The 24,198-nt window shown below is 37.2% G+C and overlaps 1 protein-coding gene across 3 annotated transcripts in view; it reads left to right on the top strand.

Moving 5' to 3' along the window:
* IBTK (inhibitor of Bruton tyrosine kinase) overlaps positions 1 to 21,971 on the top strand; it is a 53,412-nt gene extending 31,441 nt beyond the window's left edge. The window contains exons 19-29 of one of the 3 annotated variants that reach the window (XM_062489836.1): positions 1,561 to 1,621; positions 2,406 to 2,533; positions 3,990 to 4,102; positions 4,701 to 4,849; positions 5,046 to 5,209; positions 6,382 to 6,474; positions 7,613 to 7,768; positions 11,214 to 11,363; positions 17,897 to 17,962; positions 18,139 to 18,271; positions 20,610 to 21,971. In XM_062489836.1, coding sequence (XP_062345820.1) covers positions 1,561 to 1,621; positions 2,406 to 2,533; positions 3,990 to 4,102; positions 4,701 to 4,849; positions 5,046 to 5,209; positions 6,382 to 6,474; positions 7,613 to 7,768; positions 11,214 to 11,363; positions 17,897 to 17,962; positions 18,139 to 18,271; positions 20,610 to 20,735 — 1,339 coding nt within the window. In that variant the 3' untranslated portion in view covers positions 20,736 to 21,971. Of the gene's footprint in view, positions 1 to 1,560; positions 1,622 to 2,405; positions 2,534 to 3,989; positions 4,103 to 4,700; positions 4,850 to 5,045; positions 5,210 to 6,381; positions 6,475 to 7,541; positions 7,769 to 11,213; positions 11,364 to 17,896; positions 17,963 to 18,138; positions 18,272 to 20,609 lie in introns of those variants that run through there. The other 2 variants (XM_062489835.1, XR_009933051.1) reach the window with 2 other exon arrangements.
* The last annotated feature ends 2,227 nt before the right edge of the window (positions 21,972 to 24,198 follow it).

Here is a 24,198-nt window from a genome sequence, read left to right as displayed (position 1 = left end):
AAATGTCCCAAAAAAGAGGATCGGAGTAACTAATATGTTCAGTTTAGTGTTAAAATGCAGCTGAATGCTGCTAGTTTAAAGATAGGTTCATTTTTGCCAGTTAGGGAGGAAGAAGCTAGTTAAATATCTGTACATACTGTACCAGTTCTATAGTGCAAAACCATATGTTGCAGTTTGGCATGAAAAGCCTCTCGCATTCAGTGGGCTTTAACATTAGGTCTAAAGTGTTTTTGAAGATGCATAAAACTGCTGTGAGGCTTCTCTTTTCCGTCCATTTGGAGATTATTTTCTTGGAGGACGGGGATTATTGTGGGATTTTTTGTTTGTTTTAGGATTGTTTGGGTGGGTTTTTTAAAAACATTGTTGTTACTATACATATTTATTTTAAGTAGGTGCATTTTATAGCTGTTTCATTTTCCAAAGAGGATGGACCTTACATCTGGTAGTCTTTTTGCTTTAATGTGTACAGTGAGAGCTGAACAAATTAATTTATTATCCTTGCTTTCCACAGTGGAAAGTTCTAAAGTTCTGAGAAGCTGAATGTGTGCTCTGGCCTTCCTTCTCTTGATGGTTTTGGACAGGCCTTCAAGTTGCTTCCTAGGTACATATCTTCTCAGAGCAAACCTTATCATCACTGACTGAAGTTTTCTTCTAGCAAAACCTTAGAAAAACACAAAAAAAGCCCAGCAAAAAAATATAATCTCTGTTGTTAGTCCTCTCTGTCCTTTTTGTCAGACTTCTTTTCACTTACAGAAGTTCTTAGAAATCTGTAACAGTTCAGAAGGCCAGCATTTTCATTGCTGTGTCACACAGTGGCTTCACTTGCATCTCAGATACAGGAATTCATTCATATTAGCAGTTTCCTTCTTTGCCTCTTATAAAAGTATAAACATTCTAATCTTTGATTTGGAGAGAAAAGTCAAGTAATATTGCCTTAAATATTACTTGGAATTCAGATTTGTTTCGTCTTAAGCATAGAAAGAACGTGGAACATTCTTATTATGATTAAGACTGTATCTACATTTAAGTGAAAATATTAAAATGTTAGTATTCAGTAGAAAGACTTTTAATTTGAATAACCTGAGACAGAACTAAGTCCTGACAGCTTTTTGCAAGGAGAATTGTTCTGTTGAGTGAAGTTTGTTGCTGTGGTATTTTTTTTTTTGGCATAAATGTCTATGTTGTGTTGTGTGTTTTCTGGAGAATTTACATAGATTTGGAGTATGTAGATACATGTCAGGAAGGCAGGGTGCAGAAAAAGGTAAAGCAATGACCAGTTCTTGGTAACTTAACTATAAAGGTCTGTTTTGGCTATGACCTTAAGTAAAGGTAGGTGGGAAGGTTGTGTGTTTAATCCTGCCCTACAACAAAGGTACTGATTAATTTTTATTTTGTGTTCAGTGTCTTCCTTTAGACTGACCACAGTGAATAGGTAATAATACCTGTAGGTGAGATTCATCCAAAATGTTCATTTGAATTTTTCATTAATGCGTTTTTTTTTTTCTACTAAGATGAATTTGGTTTTTAAGAATAAAAATATTTTTTTAATTAATTTTTTAGGACTCTGGATGTCTTAAGTGATGAAGTTGTGAAGGATCTTTCTGTTTATTACAGGAAAATGGTAAGTTGTATAATTTGAGTATAAACTAACTTAGCATAAAATGAGAATAGATGAGGATAAATACATACCTACAGAGTCTGTAGGCGACAGGCTGAAGTAGAACATCTGACTCAAAAGATAAAGTCTGCTGCTGTTATCACTCTCAAGGAATTAATATTTCATTATTCTTTATATATTATTTATTTATATTTTATATATAAATATAGTAAATATATTAAATATATTTATTTATATATTATATATTTATATTATTCATTATACTGCTGCAACAGTGCTGTGTCTTTTAAATTATTTAGTTATACACATCAAACATAATAATGTTCTGTAATTAACAATTGTTGCATGGAACACCGTAAGCAAAACCTATGGAAAATAACATCCCTTACTTAGAAGAAGGAAGAAGAAATCTGAAAAGTTCAGGGTGATTGTATAGTTGTTAAAATCAGTAAGAAGAATAATGCGAAAATTGAACCGTAATGCAGTGGTGAAAGCCAAGACACATTATGATCCAGTATTCTCTAACTATAAAAGATAAATGTTTGCAAAATCTTGAAGCATTTTTTGCCATGAGTTAACGATAGATGAAACAGGCATTTTGAGTCTGTCACTTAAGATATTTCTCCAATTTTGATTCAAGATACAACTTAAGTTTATAAACTTGTTAAGTATTTAATTATGTGATCTATGAAAATGTTTTAAATGATGATCAGTTTTGGTCCTCTTACATAAATTTGCTAGTGTACAATTTAAGAGAAACTTAATGTAATGGCTTTTACAACTACAGATTCCAGCTATGGTCAGGAGAGTAATTACTCCATATCCAGATGGACCTGACATAAGTTCTTTTGTGCCTGAAGATGGAGAGAACTTTGTCTTTTTAAAGGAAGAAATGAATACAGAACAAAATTCTCAGTGGGTATCTGTTTTTCATCAATACTTTAACTAGATGAACTGTGTGCGGTATTAATCCCCATTTGTGTTGGTGCCTGACTGCTTTTAAGTTCAGAATTGAAGTTGTAAGAAATGGAGGTTTCAATGATCATCCTCAGTTTCCTTGAGTCTTTGAAAGTGTTGCGAAACTGCAGCAGAGCACTTTCAGTTTATAAGTAGCATATTAATAAAGGTTGCAGAGTGATTATTCAGTGATGTTTGGGAGTTGTGCATGTGATGAGGGTATCTGTATATGTGTGAGACCAACTGTGCAGTTCATTGTACTTCACTGAATTAGGAGAAATCAAAAGACAAAAAACAGACCTGAATGTGCTATAGATCTGTTTGAAAAATTGTGATAATCTGAATTTCTTGATATTAGCAGAATTGTCAAGTGAAATGCAGAGCTTTGCGGTATGATAATCTAGCTTAGTAACAGGCATAGAAATAGTGGGATACTATTGTCAGCATGCAGAGGAAACCTCACCGGCAGTATTGTGTACTGTTCTGAGCACTTGTGTCAGAAATGTTGCACTAAATGAGCTAGTGTAGGTAAGACCTAGCAGTTCAAGGAAACTGAGAGAGAGGCTATTTTGTATTCAGTTTCAAGCCTCTCAGTGTTTTTCAAGGCTGGGTGGTAGCTTCTAGGGAATTGGGTAGTCCAGGGGTTAAAAAACATTATCCCAAGTATTATAAGGTAGTGCTGTAAGAATGAATAAGTTGTTATATAGTTACTTCACAAAAAGTTGCTTAAAGAAGCTTTGAAATAGTGCACTGTAGCTGCAATTCATATAATTCTGAATATCTAGTAGTTCTATTAAAATGAAAGAGGCCTTTGATTTCCCTAATAGCATATATATGAACACATGGCATTTTAAGTAACATCCCCCTGTATCTGCTTTATTGTAAAACCAGTATTATCATGATGGCAATGTTTATGTTGGGGAAGAGTGAGACCAACTGTGGCATTTATTGAACTTCAGTAATTCAGGAGAAAGCAAGGGAGAAGAAAGGAGAGTTGTCTGTAATTCGCTTTATGTCAGTTGCTGTGATGTGTAGCAGGTTTAATCTGACCTAGATGGCAGTGCCAGCCTGTGCAGAAGCTGTATCTTTCATTATCTCAGCAGAAGTCTGTGTGCGCTATAATAGTCCAGAGGCTAGATCTAGATTGGAATGAGTGTTTTCCTTTTCCTCTTGAATTCTTTTTTTCCCCAAAAAATCATTTCTGAAATGGTTGTGCCAGTGCATAAGCAGAGCAGGAGCAAGCAGCTAGTGCCAGCTGCTGAGATCAGATGCTACTGCTTGAAGTATAACTGCTATGGTTGAAAAACATGACATTGTCATAGGTAGTTCTGAAGCTCAGTTTCTGTGACTTTAATGCATTCTGTGTGGGTTTTTTAATATTATTTTGTTTTGTTTTGTTTTTTTCCCCTATTAGGGAAGCCCTTTTCAAAAAAGCAAAAACTAAGGCAAAAAAGAAGCCACGAAAACGGTCTGACAGCTCTGGAGGATATAATCTATCAGATATTATTCAGAGTCCAGCCTCTACAGGTCAGTGGGAAAGAGATTCTTTTCACATATAAAAACAGAACATAAAGTGTAATATTCAATGCAATTTCTGTATTTCAAGAATGAAATCTTAGATTATTTCTTTTCTACTGAACACTATAGTTAAATTTAAATAGTGAATTCTTAAGATGAGGGGTATTTTTAAAGGGTGTTTGTCATATGAAGTTTGTGCCCAAAGTTCAGATAAAATTATGCATTTTATCAAATAAACATAATGCACATTTTCTCATGTAGCTTTAATAAGTGCAACAGTTCTGTTAATGCATTGTGGATTTTTTTTTTCTGAAACATAAAGAATAAATAATCCATTTTTTATTGAAAAGATGGTAGAAGAATTCAAAAGTGCTGCTATTTGTATATTGTGAGACAGAGGAAGAAAACAGGGAGTAATGTTATTTTGAAAAAATATTTAGGATAGTCTAAAATTTGCTTATACTTACCACTGGTTAGTATTCTGGACTAGGTAAACTTCTGGTTGTTTTATATTCATCATATGGAGTGAATAATTTTTGTGTTTGTTAAGCATTGTTTAGTCTGGCTCTTATGATTTAATAGTTCTATTATCTTTTCTTATTTCTAGGCTCAGTAAAACTGGATAAAGCTAACTCAGTAGAATCACTTCCAGAACTCTTAACATCTGACTCTGAAGGTAGTTACGCAGGAGTGAGTAGCCCCAGAGACTTGCAGTCTCCTGATTTCACAAAAGGATTTCATTCAGAGAGGACTGAGGTTGGATTTCCTCTTTGCAATCTTTTTGTGTTTAACTAGTCCATCAAAAGCAGAGTTTGTATTTTAGAGTCTTTCTGTGAAGCTGTTGTACTTACAGTGGAGTAGACAACTTTGAGGAGTTACTGTTTGTTTGACTAAGAAAATAAAATTTAGTGTCTGTAGTGTTCATTCAACAATTTTCTGCCTGATTTTTTAGATGAAGGACAAAGTATGCAGTCAGGGTATGAAAGCCTCTCACCCTAATAAGGAGATGAAGTCATACAAGGGAGCATCAGCATTGACACAGTCTGTTCCTCGGTCCATTCCCAGTGCCAGACACAGCTCTGCGAGCTCTCCCAATTGGGTAGCAACCAGCTTCAGGTGCAGTAATACTTACAGTCACTGTTTTACACTTGGTAGTGAAAGCTAATAATGTTCTATTCAGACTAAAAAGCTATCTGCTCTTCAAAATGTCATACATTACTTGACACATGAACTCAAGATTTTGGTAATTTAATAAAAGGGACACGTTTTGTAATTATTCATTGAGAAAAGCAATGCTATATGTATTATTCATATTTTTAAATTGCTTCCAGTCTGTACTTTTTATATCTATTTTTATAACACCTACTTGGTTAATACTGTGTAAAATACTGGAGAGTTTTTTGTAGAATCATACCGTGCTTGAAGCCTTTAGAAGCTCCACTGTACCTGGAGATTATTTATGCTTTTAGACTTAAACAGGTGTAAAAGTCAACACCACAGGTATAACTGGTACAATAATAATAATAAAATGGAGTTTATGTTTTATCTGTAAGGAGAGATGGAGAAGATGCTGGTTATGTTTTATTTCAAAGCCTGTCTTTGAATCGAGTTGTAATGCAGTTTAGTTACAGATGCTGTTAAGTTCACATATTTTTATTTATAGTTTCTTGTAAAGCTTGGAATGTCTAGATTTAATTCATACTCATTTCTGTGAAAGCTTAAAATTAGGTCATGTATGAAAAAGAGACTGATACCTGAAGTTTGAAAATGTTACTGATGTTTGTATATCTCTCTGACTGCAAAAACTGTTTTGGTTATCATGTGAAATGATTTTAACCTGGTTATTTTAATAATTTTAAATAATTTTGAACCTCAAAGAGAGATCTAATTCAACCTTCAGGACAGAGCTGTGAGCATTGCCTCTCTATAACTTAGCATGGGCATTTTACTCCTAAATAAGTATCCCTATTTAGCTGTCTAATTTTTTGAAGTAATCATGGTTTTAGGGATCTAGATTTTTTAAAGTAATCATAGTTCACATCTTTTTGTTTCATAGTATAACGAGTCTTGAAAGTATTTTTATAGTGTGCTCTTAAAAATGTATATATTTATAAAAGTTTTGTCAGAAACATTTTATTTGAGGTTTGCCATAATTGAAGAAACAGACATAAATTATACAACCAGTTACCAATCCTATGTATGATTTAGATGATTTCAGTGAAGGCTGGAACTGTGGAATGTAAGTAAAAATCAGTGCCTTGTAAGGTAACTTTTTATTTTTTATTTAGCCCTGCCAGCCCTCCTGCTATGGATCTGAGAACCATCATGGAAATTGAAGAAAGTATGCAGAAGTGTGGAACCATGCCAAAGGCAAATTCAAGGTTGGTAAAAAACCAAAATCTATAAAAAAGTGTGATAGGCTAGGTTGTTATGAATTTACTTAGTGGTTTAGGCCATTCAGTTTTTAAAAAGCAGGAGAAAAGTTTTTCTATTTGGTTTTGAGCAGCTTTGTTTACTTCATTATGTTGTTCTTCTTTGAGCATGCAAATTGTATCCCTTTATTTTACTCTAGTCTTGTTTTGTCAACTACTGCAAAAGAGCAAGTGAGCTAGTTCCTAAATAAGTGGTCTGTCCTGTTGAGCCTTTCTGTTTCCGACCAAAATGAATTAATTATTGTCCCTATGACTTTGGAAATTACTTGTGCATGAGTGCTGGATTTGAGAAGTTCATTTCTTGTCTTGCACTCTCTGACCTCTCCCAGAACCCATGTCTTGATGTTGACAACTCTTTAGACAGAAGCAAGTGGGGTTCCTTCAAGTAGGAGCATCACAGATGACACAAGGAGATAAATGTGCTTTTTAACAAGGCAGTGTATTAAACCTAGTGTTGTTTAAGTGGTGACATATGGAAGAGAACAGGAGGTGACTCTCATGCCTTTTGAGGTGTGACTTTCTTATAAAGCAGAGTTAGGACAGTACTCATGGAACCTGGTAAAGGCTTGGTTGCTTGATAGATTCAGGAACTGCAAACAAAACGGCCAAGACTGAAGAATCAAAATAGCTTAGAAAATTATTACAGATAGAGGAAAAGGCTCTATGCTGTTGTATATATTTTTTTAATGTCTGAATATTTTTGGTTTAAGGGAGCTAACAGTCTCTAAAAATCACAAGATTAGAAAATAGTCTTCATCTGGTGGTAATCCTCTTTTGTTGACTTGATTCCTACTCTGCATGTTTTCATTTATGGACATCTATGTGAAGAATACTCCTATGATGCTTTTCTTTCTGTCACTCTTGATTGATATTAATTGATCCTTTTTTTTTTTTTTTTTTTTTTTTTTTTTGTTAGTTTCTCCACCATCTGAGCCCTTGCTTCCCCTTTGCTTTTTGGCACTCTAAGCAAAGTATTTTTGTTTAGGAAATAAGTTATTTCTAAATTTAATTTGCAGGATTAAAGGTGAGTCATCTCAAAGGACACTGATCTTACATCTTCTTTCTCTGCAATGTCCATTCACAGCAGAATGGTGTCTCATGGAATCAAGCTTTCTCAGAAGCAAAGGAAAATGATGGCCCTGGCAGCAAAAGATAATGGATCAATAGCTAGCAGCCCTGAGCCTACCACTCTAGTAACTGCACCACCTCCACTCACAAATGTTGCAAAACTAGGGAATGCATGGTATGTTATAAATCAAATATATGTTATTTTTCTTTGGAGAGTTTTTACATTGAATAGGCAGACTGAACTATTTGTATCTACATTTGGAAGTAAACTAGAAAATCAAAGGGGGTAGGGAAATGCAGTGGTTGCAGATGAGCAGCTCTTTGAAATTTTGCTCTGCGTCAGAAGATTGCATCTCATCTGCTGCTTTCCTGTGTACGATAATACATTTGTAGATGGTGTCCAAGTAAATGGTAGAAAAAGAAGATTGAGAACAATCTGAAACAATCTCTGAAACTTAGGAAGAGTTTATTGAAAACCATTATGAATGGTGTTCTTTCTCTGTGAAAAACATAAAGAAAAATGTTAGCCCTTCCTAGGGGAAGGTCTGGAATGACTTTGGATTAGCGGATATTTGACCAAAATTAGGGATAACAAAGTTACCTAGGTGTCTTGGAGCTGGAGGGAACACTGGATACTTCTAAAAGTTTTGTGGTGGAAGGATGCATAGGAGTATTAAAATGACTTTGAATGCTGATCACATGCAATTTAAGGGTTTGAGTTAATATCATAGTTTCAAATACAAAAATACTGTATCATCTGTTCAGTGAACTAGGTTATAACACCTGTTGGGTGTCACTTAAACTGTAAACTGCCTGTGAATTCTTCCTTGCTTTTAAAAAGCAAATAAAGACTGATTTTTGAATATCCCTAGATAAATGTCTCCAGAAGGTATATTGTGCTCTTAAGGTTCTGATTAAATAGTTTTTGGAAAGAGCTGGGCCTACTGTGTTACACAAACCCTCTTAGGTGGAAAGGCTAGGGTGTATTTCTGGAGGATGGAATCCAGCCTGATACTCATGTGGTCACTGTGTGTGATTCCACACGTTCCTTCTGTGTTCCTCTGGCTGCCAGTCTGGAAAATGCCATTAGCTCAAGAGTTCAAGCACAGAACCAGTGGGAGCTATATGAATTTTTAAAATTAGGCCTCGCTGCTGGAAGAAAACATTTATTGAATAAACTTCAAGCTGCTTTAGGCAAGCGATCAATTATTTGATTGCCCCTGCCAGTTGTTCAAAGTATTTTTGTGTGTAAGGTAGAGTGGTTGTGTTACTCATCTACTCTAATATTACATTTGCAGAGTTAGTCTTTAAATTCACAGTGGACTATTAAGTGCATTTGGCAGTTGATTGAGCTTTCCACACATGCAGTATTGTCAAAGCCATAGAATGTGTTCCAGTGAAATCAGATACTCAACTTGGATGTTGAATGCAGTGAAGCACACTTGCCAGAAGGGTGTGGGACCTTCTGGCTTTTTTTGGTTGACTTGAAGTCTGTCTTACACTATGCTCTACCTTTTCCACCAAGCGAAACCCCCAGTTTCATGATTTTTGGGGAAACTGAACTTGTGTTTCCTCCTTTGAAGAAAACTGAGAATTAGAAGGGAAAAATAAAATACTCCTCTAGTAATACTTTGAAAAAATATCTGAAGTTAACTGCGTGTTGAGTTTATTAGTTCTCTAAACCTACATTGATCAAGGGAGTAGGAGTGTTGCTTACTTGTTTTGGGCCTTTTCTAAGCTCAGGGGAGTCTATGGCTTTTCAAGACCAGAAGCATGAAGAAATTTTAAGTTTCTCTTGAGAATTAATAATTGTGTCTTGATGTCTAAGTTGTTGGTTTGACAGTATTCCAGCTTATTCTTAACATCAGCAGCTGCTTTGGAACTCCATGCTTTGATGGTTTGCAGTTACAGCTTAGAGAAACTTAGTCATATTCCACTTCAAAAAAATGTATAAGTTAGTTTTTGAAATTTAGCAAATGAGATAAAAATGACAATTTATCAGACAGGACAAGCTGGAATTTAGAGTTATTACATGTTAGAAAATCTTTGTACCACTTTTCAGACAAATAATTTTAAGCCACAAATAATTGTTTTAGATAGGTTCACAAACTGAGAATGACACAGTTGATTTTTTGGGAGATGTTTGTGGGTTGATTATTTTTTTTGGCTCTCTGTTGCAAGTGGATCTGATTGCAGTACAGAATTTTCATGGAAATGAGTAGATCAAAGTAGGTTACTTAAAATGTTACTAGCAGAAGCAGGCTTTGTGACAGCAGATCCCATGGACCATATGCCTACTCAGTATAATAGGTTTGAGGGAGATGTGGTCAAACACTTGCCTGAACTTCTGTGTGCCAGCTGGTGGTAGGAAAAGAGGATGTGCAGAATGACTCTGAGCCCCTCTGTCTGGATGTTCCCATTCTGCTTTCTATGTTTTCTGTGCTGCTTACCCAATACTTAAATTTAAAAAAAAAAAAAAAAATCAAAACTTAAGCCATGGTGGAATAACATCAGGCATCATGCATAGATTTTAGATGCTTTTGTTGTAATGTTTCAGATACAGTGTTTCACTTTTAAAATTCCTTCATATTTGTTACCTTAAATTGTGTCCCACCTAGATGTAGTTTGAAAGTCTTTGACTTGAGATACTGCTCTTCTTATGGCAGTTGCACAAACAGTTGGCATTGTATAAAGAGATTGTTTTACTTCAGTAGTGTTTATAAATGGTCTCTTGTTCCTTTGAGGAGATAATAAGCAGAGCTATCTTTCAAAATATATTTTGTGTATTTTGCAATACATGGGACTGCTATGCTTAGTAAAGTCAAATATAAGCAAATATATGAAGAATTAATTCCAAAGCCTTGATAGCTAAGACAAGGACTAGTAGTAATTGCCTTGAATTCTGTAAACAAAAAGGCTTTGGGTTTGGAAATTGTTCATGGTACCTAAGATGCTAAATTGCTATATTTTCTTAATAGTTTATTTTTGAAAGATAATATTCAGTCTCTAATTCAGTAACTCGTGCTTGAACAAGTAAAAGAAAATGAAGGATATCAGTTTTATTGAACTGCACTGTGGATTAAAGGACTTAGAGAGCCTCCAGCAGGTACGAGTAACTCAGTATCTTGGGAAGAGAAGATCAGCTGTACTTGACCTTCATGCTGGTAAACTACCTGTGTTAGATTGACAGTACCTGAAGCACTGTGATTTATGAAAATACTTTTCAAAGACTAGCACTGTTAGAAAAGGTACAGCTTATCTAAGACAAGCCATCTATGAGAAAAATTTGCTTTGTAAGAGGATGAGATGGGGGAAAGGGGTGGGTTGGGGTTTGATTTTATTTTAATTTTTTTTTATTCTAATTAAATTTCAAAACTAATGCCTTTCTCTGTTCTCATAGATATTTATTTCCTGTTCTTTAACTATATGGCCCAAAATGGATTATTCTAGCAAATAGGGTCTAGCAGCATAATGGCAGTACAAAACCTGAGTAATGTAAAAATAATGTATTTTTAGTAAGTAGAAAGGCTTCTTTGCTCTCTGAATCATGGAATAATATGTAATCTTGGAAAGTGCAAGTATAAAGTGTGATGGTTTTTTTAATTTTTGTTTTTAAAAAGGTCATCTTCATTACATTCTGCCTTGCCAAAGTCATTCCGTGATCTTGTGATTGAAGAAGAAGAAAAGAGTGTGAATAATTCACCTGGTACTGGTATTAAAAGATGTAGATATAAAGGATCTGAGGATTCATCAGTCCAAAACACCATAAGGTAAGAATGTATTTTGTTCTAATTGGTCAACCATTATACAAGAAGCACAGTGACCTGTTAAATTCTGCTGAAAAAAGAAAGAACAAATTGTCATTTAAAAAGACCATTCTTGTGATGATTCTGTTAATAAGATTTTTATGAATGAAATACTCTAAAGAATAGGAAGCTAAAAGACTTAAGCAATTTAATACCACTGCTAATACTTTGTTTAAGGGTCATTGTTTGTATCCATATAGATGGATCTATATCTGTATCTATATCTATAGTTTCAGGCTCCAAACAAAATATGTCTGTATGTGTTTGTTTGCATATGTATTCATGTATAAAATGATAAACATGTATTTTCTAACCCCTGTTGAAATTAGGTATTCATGAGCATTCAGATATGGCATTCATGAAACATTTTGCTAAGGTGTATTTCTGAGTAACCACTGAGTGCATAAAGCTAGTTTATTCAAACATAGTTCTGGCATTTCCTAATCTGAGTTTTCTTATAAGATGACTTAATTAAGTGCAGTTTTTAATGGATTAAGCAAGCTTACAGAAACTTTGATGCACTGGTTATGTCTGTGTTCTGTAATTACTATGGGGCTACAGTTCTAAAGACAAGGCATAAGGCATATGTAAATCATACCTCTAGTTATTAGAGGTCTTTGGTCATTATGTTGGTCTTTGGTCAAAACATTTTAGCCATGCATCCTCTTGCTACCTCCAATAGAATTGATGTTCTGGGTTAAAATAACTGCCTAAGCTGAGGAAAGAATCTCAGCCTTATTCTTGTATGCCTGTATGACTGAACTGCCCACCTACCTGCATCCCTTCCCCCTGTCATCAGTAACTTTGAATGCTGGACATTTACAAAACAGAGTGCCTGAAAATCTTAAAGACTTTACCACCTACTGTCTGGAAGCACTGCAGGCCAGCTGATCCACAGTGGTAGGGAAGCCAAGTATGACAGCACAACTGGCTGACTGGTGCCTTCCCTGGCAAAGGCACAGCCCCAGTGTGCCAGAGGGAGGTGAGCAGGACAGGCTCTGTGACAGAAACCAGGATGAGCCACAGTCAGTGAGCACAGACAGGTGCATTGGGATCAGGCAAGGTTGACGTCAAACCTGCAAATCCAGTCAAGCTCAGGAACAGCAAAACTGGCCTTGGCCATAGCTTCAGGATAGCGTAAGAAAGGCCTGAGGGACTGAGCTTAAATGCAGTTCTTGAGTCAAGAGGGTGAGCTTCTGTAATCCTTCGCATAACTCTTCTTACAACACAACTTTAGAGCAGTCTGACTCAAGTTTACGCAGCTGTGCTGAGGGATAAGTTTGCAGAGCTGTTGGTGCACAAGGAGCTGTGTCATTATCTGGCTGTTTTTCTTACGAGCTCCTGTTCCGTTCTCCTCTAATAACTGACTCCTCTGTGGGGACAAGAAAGTTCTGCTGGACCTCGCTTTTGGTTGTTCAGCTTGTATAAAAATTGGTGTTTCCCTAGGACAGAAGTATTACATGTTTTACTGCTATATAAAGAATAAAATGAGGGTAGAAATGTAGGACCATTGTGTGTGGGATAGTGTCTAGAGGAGTGATAGAGGAGATAGGTAGGAGGCATTTGGAGTGTATGTCATGGGGAGGCATTCCTCAGGAACAGAGGGAAAAAGCTGAAGTGAGGTTTACTGTGGTGAGTGGAGGTGTGGGGACATGAAACACAAATCTGCAGAACAGGTATTGTTCATTTTGTTGCTTGCACAATAATAAAATTATTCATGATATGGGAGATTCCAAGGGCTGGTGGTAAGAGAATTTGTACTGGATCCTATTATTAGCTTTCTCACAACAGCTCTGTAATCTTCATAAAGTAATTTCTTTTCCATTTCCCTGACTCGTCTTTACAGCCTGACCAGTCTGCATGCTCTCAAAGTGGACTATTTGAGCTGAATCTAGGTGTAATACATTAAATGTCTGAAGAGGACACATTGAGCTAGTGGAAGCCTAGTAGATGGCTAAATTGACTATCATCACTTTGAAACAAAGGCCCCTCCAAAGCTATTTCAGGTTGTTTTTGAGTTGTGTCTGAAGATGCTTATTTCTTTCTATTAGGCCTAAAGAGCTTAGGTGACTAGATCCCCTATCTGAAACTTTAGGAGTGCAGTTTCTATTTTATTTTTTGACTGTACAGTTTTGTCACAGTAGGCTGTGATTTTTACCTGTGGCATTTAAGGGCTATTTCTGTGAAGATTAATTATCCATACCCTTATCCCTTCTTTTTTAAGGAAAGAAAATTGCAAAAACATAGAGTATAAGCAATCCTCACCTGTTAATGTTAGACTTGGTGATGGGACACTGAAGATAATTGCATTGCTTAATGTTCCTGCTTTGTCTTTCTCCTTTGGATAAATTGTGCCTTAATTAAACTGACAAATATCTTAGACCTCTGGATGAGAGTATTTTGGATGGTGACGTAAGCATTCTTCTATGTATTGTCGCCTTCCAATTTTTGCAATACAGAATTTTTTTTTTTAGGTAAACCATGTAATGAATTGTGGTGATTTGAGCTGCATTTAATCCAGAGGCAGATCATCCCAAGAGCTGGGGTGCATGGATGTGGCTGCATAGTTTCCAGGGGCACCTCATCCTTGTGAGTTATGCTGTGCATGTGTAGCTCATAGTCCAAGCTAAAAACACAGGCCTGACATAACTTAACTTAGTTGCAGCAGGCTGAGTTGTCTTCACTGTGTTACTCCAGGGAGCAGTGAAGAGTCTTAGTGGAAACAAGTATTTGCAGCTTTGTGTGGGAATGGCCTAGTTCTGTCATGGCTAATAATGAGCTAATATGTAGCACATGACTCAAATGGTATAGAAAAACCCGGGAGGGTTCTGCAGGAGACCAGGCTTTGTCTTCTTTTTCTGAGAGCAGTTATTAGATCAGGGAGGCACCAAACCTGACCTGGTGTTTCTTGAACAAATACTCAAGGACCACTAGGGAGCTGAGGGCTGGGACATTTTGGTGGCTGCACAAGAGTCATGGCAAGTTCAGCCAACTGAGTTAATCAGGTTGGTTCAGTACTGATGATACTTGGCTGGTTTATTTCCATGCAGAACCATTTATGTGTCTGCATCAGTCATAATTTCTAAGACTTCCAGGTTTCCAAGTTCTATATTTTTGTAGCTTTTTTTCCATTTTCCTGTATATGCTAGCCTCACATTTCTCCTAGTCATTTTGATGCCAGCTGAGGAATTAATTTAGTGTGTTGAAATATCTGCAGTTGATTTAATATCTGGACTGAGTGTCTTGTTAGCAAGAAACACAGATGTACATATGTACAAACTGTTTCAAAATACCTGGACTTCCTCCTACATTTTAAAGCCCTGATGACTTTAAATGAGGGAGATAATACAGGTATTTACTTACCTTTTAACTGATCACTAGGGTGTGCTGTGATGCTGGAGCTATTAATTCCAGTTTTGGGAAATTCCCGTTGAGGTGAATTTTTTGGTTGTTATTTGGGCTTTTTGTCTTGTTTGTTTGTATAGAAGTCATCAGATTTGTTAAGTGTAACAATCCAGTTGGGTTCATTTATTGGCAGTGCTATGAATTCTTTGGACTGGGAATGGAAAGAAGAGCTTAGCTGTCAAATCAGTTACTGTCAAATGTACTGGAACATGAGTATTATTAAAGCAGGTGGAAAAAGAGATAAAATCGAGAGATAATGTCAGTACAAAAGAAAAGAAGACTGCCTTCATCTCCTCTTCATCTTCCTTTTCTTTGGTTCTTTTCTGCTTTTCAATGTTGTTTTCTTTAAGTGCAGTAAAAGCTGGAAGCTAACTTATCATAGAAATGGTTTGGGTTGGAAGGAACCTTAAAAATCATCTTGTTCCAACCCTCCTGCCAGAGGAAGGGACACCTCCCACTAGACCAGGTTGCTCAGGGCTCCATCCAGTTTGGCCTTAAACACTTGCAGGTGTGAGGCATCCACAGCTTCCCTGGGGGACCTGTTCCAGTGCCTCCACCTTTACAGTAAAGAAGTTCCTCCTAATACCTAAACTAAACCTACACTCTTTCAGTTTGAAGCCTTGTCCTGACATTACGTGTGCTTGTAGGAAGTTCCTCGCTGTCTTTCTTGCAGGGTCCTTTCTTGTATTAGAAGGCAACAGTTAAGTCACGCTGAAGCCTTCCTTTTTTGAGGCTGAACAAACCAAATTCTCTCAGTTTTTCCCTGGATGGAGAGGTGCTCCATATCTCTAATCATCTTGGTGGCCTCGTCTGGACTTGCAGCAAGGTCCATGTTTTTTTGTGTTGAGGATCTCAGAGCTGGATGCAGCTAAAAAATAGTGTCGTGCTTTGAAATCCCAGAATAATTTTGATTCTGTAGTTTAGCCTCCTGCTCAAAGTAAGTCAAACTAGATCATGTTACTCAGGACCTTATCTGGTTGAGTTGTGGCTGCTTGCAAGTGCGAAGATACCCCAGACTTTTTGGCAGCATGTTTCAGTGGATAATCATCTCTAGATGGTATTTTTATTTTTCCCTTTATTTGTCTGGGATTTACTATTTTGTCTCTTGTGTATGTTGCCTCTAATCTGTCACTGTGCACCTCTGAGAAGATTCTCGCTTCATCTTTCCTCTATCCCGCATTTAAATAGTTGAAGACAGCAATGAGATCTCCCCTTTGCTGCCCCACTTTAGGATTAACAAAACACATTCTTCCTAATCCCAGATTTGTTCCAATTTAACAAAGTCCTTCATGTATTGAGTAGCTCTAAACTGAGAATGATACTCTGTATGTAGAGGAATGAAGGGGAGGAATCACTTCCTCTGCCTGCCTTGCTACAGTATTGCTAGCACAGCCCAGCATGCAGTTGGCTGTCTCTGCTGCAGGGGCATGGCTGGTAATATCTTCCACTAATTGCAAGCCAGGATTCTGCAGGTTCTGCTTTCTCTCTGCTACTTTCTAGCCAGTCAGTCCTGGCCTGTACTGCCTTGTGGGGCTGTTCTCTCTCAAATACAGGACACTTGCCTTTGAAATTCATTGGTTCTCAGTTGCCTGTTTCTCCAGCCTCTTGAGGGCTTCTGAAAGGCAGCCTGGCATCCAGAATGTGCACCGTCCCCAGCCTCTCCACAGCCAGCTGTGGCCTGCTGAGGGTCTGTTCTATTCTGTTCTACCAGACATGCTCAACAGGATTGGTTCCAGTATCAGTCCCTGAGGACCCCCACGAGTACTTAGTTTCCAGATGGACTTCGTACAGCTTATCCATTTCCAGACCATTTTCCACCTATCTCGTAGTCCATTTGCTCAGTCCATATTTTTCAGTCTTGAGTACAAGGATGCAAGACCTGGCAACATGCATTGTTTGTTTTGTGACAAAAAGCTCAACATGATTATTTTAAATCCATTTTTGATGATGGATGTTAGTTAGATTTCAGATTTTTTGAGATCTTGCCCTTACTACTTAGTGGTAGAAATCATTTTTTTTGTTATCCTTGGAATTGTGTTCTTGGGGAAATATTTCAGACAGAGAACTTGGTAGTTACTGGAATTCTCTTAACTTTCTATAGATTTTTTTTTTCTGTTTTATCCAAGAGCTTGTGGTCGCTTACAAAGGATTACCAAAGCATTAAAGAAAACTGAGAGTGATTTATTGAGACAGCAACACCCTTAGAGTTGTTTGCAGTGGTGTAGAATAATTTAAAAAATGTTTGCCAGCATTTCACAGTATGCAGTAACACCTCAGGGAATTACAAAACTATCCTGTCAAAGATAAGTATTAAATAATGAGAATAGGACCCTCTCTTCCTGGTGAAGGATTTTTCTGACAAATATACTTGTCTTTTAATGAATACAGTGTAACAAATGTGAACTTCTTTTTGTTGAGAGATTAACATTTTGTGACTGAATAAAATATCTTCCTGTCGAGAACTGTATAAATATTTCAAGATATTTTTTTTTTCTATTCTGTTAATTTTAGTTTTATGCTGTTCTTGTGAATGTGAGTGGTGGTTACAGGAAATGGACTGAATTATGAGTTTACACTCAAATAATTTACTCTAGTGAGATTTACTCTAGAGCCAGATTGCACTGGCTCTTTTGCATGAAACACTTAATTTGAATGCAGGACAATTGAATTTTTAATCTTGAATCTTTATCATTTTATATTGATTTTTTTTTATTCTTTCATATTAATTGCAAACTTTTATAGGTAGTGCTGTTAGTGCATAACTCAGTTGGCTAATTTACATGTAAAAAACAAAAAAAGCTTTTTTTTTTTTTTAAATCCTCATATATTTGGAAATGCCAGAATTAATGCCCAAGATGAAATTCCATTAGGGTCTGGTGGTTAGAAATGAGAATCAGTATCTTCTTCAGTCACAGTATCACAAAAACAAATTCTGCGTTATATACTAATGTCTTTCCTCTGTCTAAACCCTACATATTGTAATTTCCTACTGCAGTTTTGTATTTCACAATATGATGTAGGAGCTCTGCTAGTTACTAGCTAGTTACTAGCTCTGCCAGTAACTTTAACTTTCCTTTCCTACTTGTCTTCAGGTGCAACACCAGAAGTAACCCAGGTCTGGAGGACCATGTTCTAGGTTCTCCACAGGAGAGTCATAAGTAAGTTTGGTAGTGGCTTAGGTTCTGAGACTTTTTTGCTGTGTGTTATGCTGACCTTGATGTTTCCTCATAACGATTTTTTTTTGTTTTGGTTTTTTGTCGTTGTTGTGTTTGGGTTTTGGTTTATATCTTTTTTTTTTTTTTGTTTTGTGTGTGTGTGGGGGTTTTTTTTTCAGTCCTTGGTCAGCAGCATCGCCAGCCAGCTCTCCTGTGATAGCACCTGTCATGTTCTCAGCTATTGTAGAGGAAGAGCTCCAGCAAGAAGCTGCTCTTATTAGGAGCAGAGAGAAACCTTTGGCATTGATCCAGGTAAAGTGCTAAATTACTGCTGCTCTAAAGTAACACAAGGAGTTTCCAATGGCTCTTCAGAGATTAGTTATTAGTATTAATTATGTATTAGTACATGTCATTTCTATAATGATATTAAATATAATTTAATAATGACTTCACACTGCTGTTTGATAAGGTAGACATCTATTAAAGTCAAAATTACCAAGTCCATGGTAAATGTGTTTGCAGCATCAGAGAATGGTTGAGTTTATAAGGAACCTCTGGAAATTTCCTAATCCAAGCCCCTGTTCAGAGCAGGGTTAACTTAGAACAGGTTTCTCAACTTAGAACAGGTTTCTCAACGCCAGACATTGTTTGATTATCTGCAAGGATGAAGACAAATGCCCCTCTAGAAAACCTGTTCCAGGGACCACTCTGACAGCAAAAAATATTTTTAAATGCAATTTTCTGTTTTTCAATCTGTGTCCGTTGCCTCTTCTCTTGTCTTTGGCTATCACTTCATGGGTCAGTTATCTTTATTCTCTCTTAGCAGGTATTTATACGCTTTGATAAGATCACCCTAAGCCTTCGTTTGTACACATTAAAGTGCGGTGTACTCGGCATCTCCTCAGTGTCAGATGTGCAGGGCTCTTAATTGTTTTTATGCCATGTTACTGGACTGCTCATTATATCCATGTTTCTCTTGTACTGGGGGGTCAAGAATTGAACCCCAGCACTTCAAGTGTGTCTCACCAGTGCTGAGTAGAGGGGAAGTGTCATCTGTCTCATTTTTCTGGCAGTGCTGTCCCTCATAGAGCACAGGAGGCTGTCACCTTTCTTTGCCATATGAATGCACTGCTGGCTAAAAGGCTTAATTGTCCAACTGGACCCCAGCTCCTTTTGTGCTAGACTGTTTTCCACCTTGTCAGCTACCAGTGTGTACAGTTGTCTCTCCCTTTCTTGAATTTAATGACATTCCTTGTAGCCCACTTTTCCAGCATGGTCTTGGTCTCTCTGAGTGGCAGCACAATGATCTGGCGTATCAGCCACTCCTTCCAGTTCTCTATTGCTCATAATGTTGCCAAGGGTGCACACTGTCTCTTCCTGTGAGTAACTGATGAAGATGTTAAAAAGTTCTGGTCCTAGTCTCAGTGTTGGTGCTGGTGGCTGGCCTCCAGCTGGACTTTGTGCCACTGGTCACAACCATTTGAGGTCACCACTTCAGCCAGTTTTCAGTCTGTCTCACATGGCATTTATGAGGTTTGTTCTTAAGCTTGTCCACTTTAACTCTTATTTAGTAATTAAGCTGTACCACTTTCCTGGGGGTCACCTAGTGGTCACTGAGATCCTCTTGACCTTCTTGAAGGTAGGAATGACATTTGATTCCTTCTAGTCCTCAGGAATTAACCTTTATTGCAACAATTTTCAAAGGTGTTTTTGAAAGTGGTGTTGCAGCTTTGATCTCCAGGGCCTGGCATTGCTGGAGACAGATCTGTACACTTAAGACCAAGATAAAAGTCTCCAGCCTTTTCCATGTCTTTTTCATTCAGTAGTGGATCCATGTTGTCTTTTGTAGAAGCCTGTTTTGTTGTCCTTCATATTCCTTGCCAGATTCCACCACAGATGGGCTTTGGCTTTCTTAACTGTTTTCCTGTGAGGTCACACAGTGTCTCTGTTTTCCTTCTGTGTCACTTCTCTCTGCTTCCACGTCTTGTGTACTTCATTTTTGTTTGAGTTTTGTCAGGAGCTCTTTTTTTCAGCTGTGCCCCTCCTGCTGTTCTTACTTGGCTAGGAAACTCATTGGCATGGTCTGTTCTTGAGCTTGGCTGAGGTGATCTTTAAAATCAACCAGCAGTCCTGAATCTTTCTTCTTTCTGGGGCCAAATCCCATGAATTTTTCTAAGCAGATGCCTTCATAATCTTCTCTTCTGAAGTCCCAAGTTGTTTTCTGTTTTTCTTGTTCCCCGCTTTCAGGATCTAGAACTCCAGCATCTCATTATCATTGCAGCCAAGGCTGCCCTCAGCCTTCACATCCCTGACCAAAACTTTTCTTTTGTGAGTATGAGATCCATCAGAATGTCTCACTTGATCCCTCCTTCATCATGTATGTTAAGAATTTTTTATCAATGGGGAGACTTCTTAGAATGCTTGTGTCCAGCTCTCTTGCCTTTCCAGAGATATAAAGGTGCCTCAGGTTTCCCATGAGCAGCAGGGCCTGAAAACATGAGGTTTCTTCAAGTTGTCTGAAGAATGCATCACCTACCACTCCTGATTAGGTGGTCTCATGCATTCAGGGCCAGTGAAGCCAGTTCATAACCATGCCTATGATGTAAATGTAGACCTGACACTGACATATATGCTCTTTTCTTCCTTCCAGATTGAGGAATGTGCTATTCAAGACTTATTAGTCCACTATGAAGCTTTTGACAACCCTGAAGAATTTGTGACCGTTGAAAGGGCTCCACAGGGACCTATAGCAGCACCTATGTGGAACAAGCACTAATTCGTACTCTTCACAGTCCTCCCTTCCACAGTTCTCACAGTTGTATGTGCACTTTTGAAATTGTAGTTCTTACAAGTGAAACAGGACTGGAAGAATAAGAATCATGTAATTTTTAACATCGGCATTACAACACTGCCCATAGTCACTAGGTATTTGTTAGAGAGAATGAAATAATGTGTTCACTGTGTCCTTTACTCACAGCATCTATTATATGTATGTTTTGAGAGCATTTCTTTAATGATACCTATAATTAGTAATGTTACATGAGGCTGTAGATTTGGAATGTATTTGCTAATCTTAAATTGCAAGGGTTTTTTGTTAACAGGTGAAAAGCAGGTGTTTATTTTGTGAAGTAATGTAGAATTGAATGTGCAGAATTAAACATCTTTAAAGTTTGGGGGGTGGGGTGCCCTTCAGACCTTTCTTGCAAATTTGGAATATTGGGAAAAAGTTTGTGCTTGAACTTCATGTAAAAGTACCATTTGACAATGCAGTTTTTCTTAAGTTACACATGCAAGTCCTGGTTCTCTGGTTGCTGTAGCCAGCACATTTCCCTGTTGTGCCCCAGGCTGGGCCTCCATGCTCAGCTGTGCATGTTTGTCACTGCTGTGAGTGAGCTTGGCCTTGGAGCAGCCAGCTCTGTCTTGAAGTAAAGCACACAGCTCAGGAGAACGTGGTGCCACTTAATTAGCTCATCTGTAGTCTTACTCTGGTAAATATGGTACGGTTTTAGAACCACTGTGTTTGGGGATGATTCACTTGAAGTGCTGAGGAAATAATAGATCAGTGTGTATATATGTTGTTAAAGCTGTAGGGGCAAGTGCTTGACTTGGAAATTTGCAAACACCTAAGCTGCAAAGATTGTCATAGATGGCTTTCAATATTATGTTCCAAGGTTCTCTGTGCCTGGTTGAAACAAATTTATAGATATAAAAAAAAAGAAAAAGAAAAAAAAAGGTAGCCTTATCTGCAATATTTTGTCTAGTTTGTCTTGTTTGTATAGGTGTGTTTGAACTTGTACTTCCTCAGTAATGTCAGTACTCATGAACTCTGGAAAACTGGAATGGAGAGATCTGCAGAAAATGAATGTAAAGAATTGATCACTGTGTGATAAAAGAATCTTGGAAAAAGTAATGGAGATACGTCTTAATGATTTCAGGTCAAGCTACACCAAAAAAATCCCCCACAAAATTTGTAAAAAACTGCAATAAATCGTAAAATCTTGATTTATACAAAGTTAGTGTACTTTTATGTGCTGTCTATATATAATCAATGATTTAGGTAACTGTAATAATTGATAAGTATTTCCTTTGTGTCTGAAACAAGAACTATAGACGTTTTTAAGCTACACAGGCAAGGAAATATGTAGGCTTTAATTCTGTTTTAAATTCTACTGGTAATTAATTCACTAAACTGATGATAATACTTGCATTAAGGGCTTTACTTGATGTACTGAAGGGCCTTAGGGCCTGCTGAAACTATCCTCTGGTTTAAAAGAAAGCTTATGTAGTCTGAGAAATAGCTATGGAAGCATCAGGCCTTTCCAGGTGGGAACCTAATTTGTAATCAAATGTAAGATTATTGTAAATTTTCTATTTGGCTTAATTTTTCAAAATGCCATTGAAAATCTAATTCTCCTGAAATTTTAAGAGGGTTGATGTTTCCACCATGCCAAGGAGCTTGACTGCTTTCAAGTTGTGGTTTTATTGTCACAGTTTGTTTAGGCATCATCACTGGTTATACATAATATTCATAAATGAAAGTGAAGAATGATCAGTGTACCACTCTTCTGGAATTGAAAACACTAAACTGCTGTGGTAGAACAGCTCTGTTAAGGCTGAAGTAAGTTACAGAAAGCTGGCATTTTCTAGCTCAGATCCCCAACTTTGTGGCCATTTTTTGTTACACCAAACGCGAATTCAGCTCTAATCACGTTTAGCCATTTCTGGGCTTATTAACTCCTTTTACTTGCACCAAAACAGGGCTGAATTCCCAGGTTCTAGTGCACATAAAACAGCACATCAGAGTTTACAGTAAAAAACAATATTTAGCATATAGATATACAAGTTCAAGGAGATGTACTGCAGCTGTTCAGTGTAAGAAGTACAACTTTAACAAAAGGATTCTAGTGAAGTATTTGTTTATCTCAAAGACAAATGAACCATCCTGTGAAACAGTTTCTCTGAACAACCCCAAGCATTTTGTTTTTTCTCCTTCATTTTTCATTATCCCCAACTTTAGCAATTTTAAAAATAACGGGATAAGTAAAATTTGCAAAATTTTTCACATTCAGATGGAGAAATAAAAACAGTTTAAAAATTTAATACTGCACTAACTTCAGGACTTACTGTTTTTGTGTCAAGGCATTTGAGGAACATAAAACTTTTGTGCACTGTATATTGAAATGAAAATGTAAGTAAAGTGGGAGACTTCAGTCAATTATAGAACCTTTGCTACTTCTGTTCCTCAAGGATAGAGGTGGCTTTTAGTGACTAAGCTGACAGTACTGTTGAATGGAATTTCCATGTAAGGACTGATTGTGCAACCTTTCACGGAACAGTGTTGACAAAAATACTACTAAATTTCCTAATTTAGGCTGTTATAAATCTTGAAGATATCTTCCTACCATATGTTTTTTAACTGAATTCCACATTCCCCCACCCTGTGGATAGCATCATTTGTAAGTGGCAATAGGATATTACAGCTGCGTATTTTGATACGAACACTTTTGAACTTCAAATGTGTCCATTTTTGTCCCCATGCTTGTCCCCTCCCACCCCCCCTTTTTTTTTTTTTAGTAGAGCTAAAGGAGACTCTGAACTCTTTTGACAGTGTTCAACTTGATTGCGTTCATTGATTGTTCTTTAATTGAAATGATGTTCTGCAGCCCCTTGGCAGCCTGAACTCTCCTCCTTACCCAAAGAATTGCTAGCTCCGATGTAAAGACAAGTCAGAACAGAACTCCGGTTTGTTAGATCGTATTCTAAATATAAAGGTAAAAGATGTACATTGGTTTAAAGTAACTTAAGCCCTTAATCCTTGATTTGCAGGCCAGAGACACTGTTATTTTGTAGTAACAGGAACTGGCAATTAAGGTATCAAATGATCTTGGAATGTATTCCATCCATTTTTACTCCAAGAGAAGTTTGTAAAATACCACTGAAGAGCCTGCTGCTTAAACTGAAAGGAAAGGTTTTCTCTCTGTTGCCTGATGTGCTGGACACTGGTCAAGTGAGATGTTGAGGCATACAGAAGATGAACCCCTCCTTTCACGGTTCTAGCTGTGGCAGACCTCAGAAATCCCAACAGGGAAGGGACTGTTTTTGTAGTGTTTCATGTGTCTAACCTTGAGAAAAAAACTTTATTATGTAGAAGGCCCAACAGATTCACACACACACAATGTATGTTTGAAATTAAAGGGTTTTTAGCAATGATGCAGCAGACAAGTTCTTGTGAGTTTAGG

This window comes from Cinclus cinclus, chromosome 3 (genome assembly GCF_963662255.1).
Source record: "Cinclus cinclus chromosome 3, bCinCin1.1, whole genome shotgun sequence".
NCBI lineage: Eukaryota > Metazoa > Chordata > Aves > Passeriformes > Cinclidae > Cinclus > Cinclus cinclus.
The sequence above is the reverse complement of the archived record's forward strand: the minus strand, read 5'-3'. Positions and strand labels throughout refer to the sequence as shown.